The sequence below is a fragment of the Acyrthosiphon pisum genome, chromosome A1 (assembly GCF_005508785.2).
Source record: "Acyrthosiphon pisum isolate AL4f chromosome A1, pea_aphid_22Mar2018_4r6ur, whole genome shotgun sequence".
NCBI classification, from domain to species: domain Eukaryota; kingdom Metazoa; phylum Arthropoda; class Insecta; order Hemiptera; family Aphididae; genus Acyrthosiphon; species Acyrthosiphon pisum.
In genome coordinates, this window is record NC_042494.1 from 122163869 (window position 1) to 122173385 (window position 9517).

General features: G+C 26.7%; 1 protein-coding gene across 2 annotated transcripts; it reads left to right on the forward strand.

The window, feature by feature from the left end:
- The first annotated feature begins 3120 nt into the window (after positions 1–3120).
- Positions 3121–6654, forward strand: cp70 (cuticular protein 70). Of its 2 annotated transcripts, XM_008191788.3 has the most exons (4): positions 3121–3323; positions 3398–3508; positions 3788–4042; positions 6232–6654. In XM_008191788.3, the coding sequence occupies exons 1-3, from the start codon at positions 3312–3314 to the stop codon at positions 4016–4018; spliced, it is 354 nt and encodes a 117-aa protein (XP_008190010.1). In that variant the 5' UTR covers positions 3121–3311; the 3' UTR covers positions 4019–4042; positions 6232–6654. The 2 variants fall into 2 exon arrangements, with proteins under 2 accessions (XP_008190010.1, NP_001165734.1); NM_001172263.1 differs by lacking the exon at positions 6232–6654 and having other exon boundaries at positions 3312–3323; positions 3788–4018.
- Positions 6655–9517: the final 2863 nt, after the last annotated feature.

Consider the following 9517-nt stretch of genomic DNA (forward strand, 5'->3'; position numbering starts at 1 on the left):
TTCCGTTTTTAGGAACGCAATGATTAAGTATTTCATGTAATGTATTTAAATTTTAAATGTAAATAATAATTCATTTTGTAATTGTTAATTATAAATGAATACATTTCTTCTAACTTCTTTATTAAATTTTTTCACCTAAGCACATTAAAAAAATGTAATTATAACTTTGTTGTCATTATAAAAGTAGACAACATTCATTAACAAAAACATTTACCTATATATATTAATCTCGAATATCTATCTTTTTATTAATTTTTGTTTGTGTCACGTACTCACGTATATTATAGATTTTTAATCAAAGAACTATCAACATCAAATAATTTATATAGGGTGAATTCAAAACTGTATTGAACGTATCCTTGCTGAATATCTTTGGACGAATGAACCTTGAAATTACCTCGTAGTCTATAGGTTATAAATTGTCTGCCCCAATGGAAAATCTTATGACTTAAAATTCTTAATCAAATCTTATTTCATCAATAATATAGGCTGTTATAAAAGTAAAATATAAGTGTTTGCTATATATTTTTTACCTACTACTTTTGTGTGATTACATTGCACAAAAAGTTAATTGACGCCAGAGCATATTGTTCGGTATTAATAACAGAAAAATACGTATTGGTAAATACTACATTGATATCATCGAATTAAAATTTGTGGTGTTGACAAGTAAAGAGACGCCTATAAGGTTTATTGCTTTCGTGATATATATATATTATATACATATTATATACCTAATTAACAATTGTACATGGTTGAATGGTTATGCTTGTCAATATGAGTAATAGGTATACACTATACATAGGCACATAGTCATTTACTACATTCAATAAATAGTAATTTTTTCATCATTGTCAAGAGTTTATAAGTTTTATTATCAATTTAAACGATGTTATTGAAAAATAAATGAAAAAATGACAATGTATATTTTTAAAGAAGAAAAATATATGTAGGCCGTTCAATTTTTATTGAAGGTCACTAAATTGCAACATCAAGCTCCGTTATTTAAAATGTATCTTTTATAAGAGTTATAATTATTAATTATCATAGAAGAAATATTTATTTACGTACCTGTACATAATATATATGTTACGGTAAATGATGTTATATCGGAAAATAACGTTATTTAGCAATAACTGTGGGGATTATCGTTATTTTCTGGTAAATAACGTGAATAATTGTATGATATGGGAAATGTTGATTACAAAATAATGAAATATCCACAAAATATACTAGCAGTTGTCACCCAAGTTGAACATGACTTATAAAAACTCTGTAAATTAATTCTTAATAAAAATATTTCATTAAAATTAAAATAAATAAATTATATTAAAATTTAAAAGTAATTAATATTTCTTTTATAGGTACGGAACATGGTGTTCTTAAGCACAATTTCACATGCCAACAAATAGCTGCTAGCAAAGAAAAACTATTCGACATGGACAATGTGATCAAATTAGCAGATGTTAGACAGTAAGTTGACACTGAGGGAAGCAGCAAATAATAACTAATAGTTCTGTTGCGGGCCCTCAAGGGTATACCAGCGTTACCATTGCAAGACTGGTTGCAACAATAAACGTTGTGCCTGTCGTAGGGCTGAAAAGTTGTGTATCAGTAAATGTCATGGCAGTAATTAACGTGATTATTCGGTTTATAACGATAATTACCTATATAATTGGTCAATAACGTTAATAACCGGAGAATAACGTTAATTTCCATTTAAAGTAATTTACCGTAACATACATAGATAGGTCCTATAGATAACATACTGTGGATATTTTTTTATTAAAGCTTAAAAATAAATCGTATTTAAGATAAACCAATCGTTAAAACTTAAAATAAATTTTGCAATAATAGGTAATTAATATTTCTTTATTACATTTCTTACATTATTATATTTTTAATATAAACTTAATTAAATTGTTTTTACACCCAAATTAATTTTTAATTTGAAACAAACGTCACCTTAATTTATGAATTAAGTTGAGGTATAGTAAAATACTTAAATATGCGTATAATATATTACTTGTTTATAAATCCCTACCGATGAGATTATATAAGAATGAGTACTTAATAGTTAATAATACATGCCTTAACATTTAAAACAAAGTAATTAGTTAATTATTTATTACTTTTCATATTAAAGTATAGTAGTATAAAATCTAAGTATGGATAGCGAAAATATTATTAGAGCTTTGCTCAATAACACTTTGCTAATCGTGAACTAGCTATTATAATTATAAATAAAAACAATTTTGTTAGTTTTAAAATAATAAATAAGCGTCAAAATGCCTAAACATATAATTTAGAAATTTGTCATTATTATGATTTTAAATATAAATAATGACAATCTTTAAGATCAAATTCTGATTTTATATAGTAAATATTTTAATTTTAAAAATAAGTAGTCCTTTAGAAAACCATACTAAAAATATACTTAACAGCAAGTACATTTGTGTTAATAATTAAATATTTAAGTTTATCATAAACAAAAAACAATTATAATGAATACAATTATAATGAATACAATGTCATGTTTTTCACAACCTAAAATGTTCTTACTATACATATACTAATTAATAAGTATTTCTATTTTTTAAGAAACCTTTTATAATATAATATAGAATGTAAATATTATTTTGTGGTTCAACTGTTTTGTGTGTAACTTTCAATACATCGTAATAACTTATGAGTGGTACATAATAATGTTACATAAAATATCGGTTGATAACTATCACTATTTATTTTGAACTAGAAATAAATAACTATATAATAATATACGTGTGCAATGCAATATACGACCCTACTCGTACAATGACACACATTTTACCTACACATACAGACGGGACGGGGTTGAACAATTGCTGCGGCGCATAATATAATAATCCATTTAGGAAATCTCTACAAACCTCTATAATACCACTTTCAAACAAAAATAGAAAAAAACATAATGACTAAAATATAATAATGACTATAATGAACACATCTTATGAACCGTTTCGCCATGTAAACAAAATACTGTGCGTTTATTGTACAGGTGTACATTATACCTACAATATATATTATATCGTTATGCAATGTTTGAGTTTGCAACACGGACGGTGTGAAAAGAAGTGGAAGACTGCGCGGAACGACGTAGTTATATATAGCGTTGATCGTAGAACAAAATACAATAGATTCTCGCCATCAATCGATCTAGAACGTGTTACAGTTCTTAGCCGTTTTTTGATCGTCCTCTACACGATAGTATAATATTATTATAATTACCTATAGGTACAGTGGGTTCTTGTTTTTTTTCAACGTCAAGAAAAATGTTGTCCAAGGTACAGTGTTAGACCATGTTCATTTGAAATTCATTTTTTCGTCGATTAAACTTTTCTTTTTTTTCTCACTAAAGGTTATTGTTGGTTCTTGCGTCCTGCTGTACGTCAGTTTTACGGTCCAATCGTATCCTCAAGGTTACGGCGGCGGTGGCGGACACGACGACGACGACCACGTGGACTACTATGTGGGTATCACCATATTATGGTTTTATAGTAGCTAAAACGTATAAAATCAATGCGGTATCATCAACACTTCCTATACTTACCTATAAATTAATACCATAATAATGTGTATTGCGTATATTATCGGTCGCTGTTGTGTGAAAATCCAGACGAGAGCATATTACTATTATTATTTTATATAATCATCCTTTTCTAAACACTTAACGTCGGACGACGACTTACAAAATCATTGCATAGAAAAGATCCACTAACGTGAGTCTGTGTATGTATGTTTCCCGCAGGCTCATCCAAAGTACTCTTACAAGTACGGTGTACAAGATCCGCATACCGGCGACTACAAGACCGCGCACGAGTACAGAGATGGTGACGTGGTGAAGGGGTCGTACAGCGTGCATGATCCCGATGGTACACTGAGGACTGTCGAGTACGTGGCCGACAAGGAAAACGGTTTTAACGCGATCGTCCACAAGAGTGGCCACGCCAACCATCCAGACCACTACGAACACTATTAAACAGTCAAATGTGATGATTACGCAGTATGTATACCAACCATTATTACGCCAATAACAAGTAGTTGTATTATTATTGTTTTTAATTTTTGTTTGTCTCTTGGGTTCACCGCTCTACTTTCCGGAAAAACGCAACGCAAAGGTAGGATATTGTACACCGACGTTTTGATCAATTCGTCGCTCGTCATTTCCTCGTGAAGAATATCCCAGTTTTTCCTATAGTCGGTCGCTTTAGCGTTTTGAGCGTTTAAAACGAGTATAATAAACCCTTTAATTCAATTTGTAGTTAATCGATTATTTTTCATTTGTTGTAGTGGCCAGTGGGTATACTGAAAAATTAGTATAAATCGTTACGCATATAATTAAGGCTCACCTAGAGCAGGTTTGAAGATCCGATTTCGTAATGAATTTTAACAATTTCTATGAATACTTGAATACAATCGCTTATTAAATAATAAATTATGTACTACGGTGAACGGGAACTTAGAAGGGTATAACACGATTTTATTCTGTACCTAGTGTATCCGTCATCTATTAATCTTACCACGATTTTGAATACGTTTAAGTACCTATTTAATATGGGTAATGTCAAATGGTTTATTACATATTACTCTTATAGTTTAACATTGTAATATTAAATTATTATAATTCTTTATCTTCTTCTTAGAGTCCATCGGCCATTAAGACCATCCCGTCACACATCAAATCCTCCAATTTTCGCTTTCAGTTGCTCGTGTGTTTCCAGTCTAGTCCTCCATATTAAGTGACTCTACGTCTCTTTTATTTATACTAGCCCATTTCGAAGTATTATAGCTACAATGTATGATTTACTATTATTAACATTTTGCATTGATTACAATTTTATAGGTAACAATGATTCTTTGACTAGACAAGGAGTTACTGATGGTTTGACCTCAACTATTTGAGCTTCCATGAAATTGTTATAATTAATAGAATCGGGCCTGCTGAATACGATAGAAAAATTGGCTGATTCACAGACCAATTCTTTGGAGGGAAGGGGAGCAGGGGGTGTCTAAAAATCAACTCACTTTAGCGCCTCAGTCAACAACACAAAATTTTTTAAAATAATTAAATTATTAAATTATAAAATTATAAAATTGTTTATAAATTAATGTTTACATGTTAGAATATGAATTTTCATCACCTGATTTTTTATAACATCATTTAACTATTTCAAATCATTTGTTGTTGATGGTTGAGCCACTAAAGTCAGTTGATTTTTTAGACAACCTCTCCCCTCCTCTGAGATACTAATCACCTGATTTTTCTATCGTATTCAGGAGGCCCGATTCTATTAGCTATAAAAGTGTCAAGGAAGCTAAAATTGGTGAAGTCGAACCGTCCGCAATAATACTCGTAAAGTCTATTTAAAAGTTATAACAAAAAACAGTCAACATAGACTAATAATTTATTATACTATTATTGATAGTAATTGGTCAACAATTAATGATCCGTCACTTTAAACTAATTTTTTTTTTCATTTACTCTTGATACTTGAAATTAAAATTAATATTAGTCAATTATTGAACTATAACTATTATGATCATTTGTATTATAAATATTTCTAACTTTCTAACTTTATATAATGTGTAAAAGATTTGATTGTTTAATGATACAGGCCAAGTCGCTTTTCATAAATGTTTGATATTCAAAGTTAACATACTATAAATGTTTAATGATTAAACAAAATAACACTATATAATTATTAATAAATAACCTATGCTATAACAAATTAAATATAACATGAATTATAAGTTTTGAATTTTTATCTTTTTAACTTTAATAATGATTTTACCTTCTAAAATAACAAAATAATAACTTAAAATACCTATATATAATAAATAAAAAATAATTAATTGTAACTTATGTAATTAGTGTTACAGTTAGTGAATAATATTTAACTTTAAAACACATTTTGTTGTGCCCGGTTTAAAAATAAAAATATATATTATTACGTGTACCACAATATTCATTGATTAAAAATAAATTAGTTAATCTTATTCATAATTTATTATACCATAAAAATATTTAAAATATAAAATTATGACTACGATTTGTATATAATTGCGTCGATTATTGAATATAATAATGTAAATAAACATTAATATTTATGAAAAATATATCAAATAGGTACCTACATCTTACATTTAATTATTAATTTGAAAATGATCCACATTAATAGATTTTACTTTCAGATGATTTACTTCGAGGTAATTATATATGGCTTATAACTTCCTATGACTATACTCATATTCCAACAATAAGGACACAGGAAAACATATAGATAACAATCTAGTCCTTAATTTAATTGCTTTGACTTATTTGTCAGCACAATTATCACACATATTATACTTTTATATTATACATATTACAATCATTACTATTATATTATTATTTTTATATTATTTATATTTTTTTTTTACATAATATAAGTTATAACTTATGTATAATGACGGTATGTTATAGTGTTGCTATGTTAGTTTAGTACATACCGTTATTGTTACTATACAGTATATTATTCTATATTATATCGTATTACCGTTAGTATAATGTAATAATACTTCTTGTATTTATAATGGCTGATATACAGGTAATATACCAATATTGTAATTAATATATATTATTTTATAATTTTATTACCACAAATACATAACACGTTTATTTTCAAAGATCTACTTTTTTTTCTTAAAGAATTCATGTGTGACCGTCGCACTGAGAACTAGTTACGTTTATTTTAGAAAATTACTATTGTTATATAAGTAAAATAAATAAATGTTTGAGAGAAATATACTGGCTATATCTAATTGGGTCTTTACGCATGACAGATAAAAATCGAAGACAGATTTGATAAACCAATATTATTGTTATGAAATAATCACATAGTTCAACATAGGTAATAATGTTGTTTAAATAAAACCCCGGAAAACGTTGGTAAAAAGTAACTGTATATTAAGGCGACCTCGTGTGTTATGTTTATGGGTAATTTTATTCTCATTTTATATTATGTTATATTATTATATTGTAATGGAATTATTTCTTTTCGATACATATAATTTACTATATACACTATACATACCTAGTTTAACTATTACACGTAAATAGTTTAAACAATTTATAAAATTTAAAAATAATTTTGATACTATTTCAATGTGATTATAACAATGTTTTCATTTTTTTTTATTATAATTTTTATAGTTTCCTTGACTTGGTCATCTGAATTTATTGTTAAATTTATACAATAGGTACAATTTTTAACATCTGGAACAATAGATGTCAATTGATATAATGTATATAAATAAATATAATAATATAGTTTCAAGTTTCAACATTATAACAATGACGTTAACAGTGATCTAGCCGTTATAATATATCAATAGTGTATAAAATAACGAAAAATTATAAATTAATATCACATACCCCAAATACAAGAGCTCTTAGCCCTTAGCTCTTGCCCTAGGCCCTAGGGCCTAGGGTGTTTATAGCTTATATTTAACCCCTATAATAGCCAATAGGTAGCTAAAGGGTAGCCGTTTGCGACAATAAAACTGCTTCTTGTTCGATAAGATATAATAGTGAATCTAGTATAGTAGAGACATCCCAATAGTTTTCAAAAGCGCCAGGAAAAACAAAATAAAAATTAAGGAAAGACGGGAATTTTTATGCAAAATCAGTTTTTGACAAAATATGTAGGTATATATAACTGTATATACATGACACTTTCACTGAATGTTTATATTAGCATTTTCTATACGCGATAAAATTTTAAAAATATCTTATTTGTTTTGAACTGTTTTGGAACATTTTCTGTTTCCAATTGTATTAGTCTTTTTTTTCTATGAATGTCAATAAAACTTTATTTGTTGGGTAAAAAAGCTTGAAAATTTAATACAAGGCTTCTACTATATTGTTACAATGAAATTTAAAAAATATTTCATAGTTTTTATTTATAAGCATCTAAAGTTCAAATCTTGACAAAATACGGAAAAACCACGAAAATTAGCAAATTATTTTGAGTTCAGAATTCATTAAAATTTTTCTTTTTAAATCTAAGATTTAAAAATTTAAAACAAGATTCTTCATAAGTTCGTTTACATTTATCAAAATAAAAAATGTCTACGAGCAAATAAAATAAAATTGTTATGAGCGTTTGAAATTCATATTTTTACAATATTGGATATTCACTCGATTTCTCATTTAGCGGTTTTGTTATTTTATTGTTATTTGTTATTCAAAAACGAATAACTATAGATACATGAACATTTTACTGAATGTATAAATTTTCATTTTCTATACTCCATAAAATGTTGAAAATATTTTCACTCTTTTTGAGCTGTTTACGTACCTATTGTCAGTTTTCAATTTTTTTAGTTTTGTTTCTAAAAATATCAATAAGATTTTATTTGTTGGGTAAAAAAGCGTGAAAATTTAATGCAAGGCTCCTGGTATATTGTTACAATAGCAGTTGAAAAATATTAAAAATTAGGCACAATTTTTTTTTATAAGAATTTAAAGTTCGAATTTTGACAACAATTATCAAGTTTTAAATTTTATAATTATTTCGTAGTTAAACATTTATAAAATGTTCAACTTTTATAGCCAATGATTTCAAATTTAAAACAAAGTTCCACGTAAATAGGTAAATAAATTACTTTATTCACAATAATATCGTCAAATATTTTTTTTTTTTTTATTTAAATTAATATCGAAAGATTAATAAGAAAATATAAAAGATTAGATAAATATACTAATTATTAATATCATATAGATTATAGGCTCACTGTCCGTTTTCGCTCAGAATCGTTTTTCTTATACAATGATATTATATCATTCAATTCAAATTTAACACCATTCATTACAGTGACCCACTTATAACCTACTGTATATCAGAGCGATCCACTTTTTTTTGTATCTATTAACATGGTTGGGGCAATAAAACTGCTTCGATTTCTTCAACAAATGTTGTTCGATTGAAAAGTGAATTTAGCTTGTGCATTTGGGAGGTCAAAATTTAAAAATTCTCTATATTTTTCAAAAGTGCCAGGTAAAATAACATAAAAATCAAGAAAAACTAGAAATTTTTACGCAAAATCGGTTTTTGACAAAATCGATTTTGATTTTTGCGTAACTCTAAAACAAATGACCGTATATACATTTTTACTGAACATTTATATTAGAATTTGCTTTACACCATAAAATATTTTGACTTGTTTTGAACTGTTTACGGAGATTATCAATTTTAATTTTGGTTTTATTTCTATGAATGTCAATAAAATTGTATTTGTTTTATAAAATAACTTGAAAATTTAATATAAGGCTCTTAATATAATATTGTTAAAATTACATTTAAAAAATAATAAAAATCCATGGCAAAAATTATTTTTCATAAACATTTAAAGTTCGAATTTTGACAAAAATGGTAAAAATCACGAAAATGTGCAAATTATTTTGAGTTGGAAATTCCTAAAAAATTTTCTTTTTAAA

What these genes read in the sequence shown, in the direction of transcription:
- cp70 (XM_008191788.3), top strand. An exon ending in ACGACCACGTGGACTACTAT is followed by an intron (nt 3,509 to 3,787) that starts GTGGGTATCACC and finishes TGTTTCCCGCAG; the next exon opens with GCTCATCCAAAGTACTCTTA.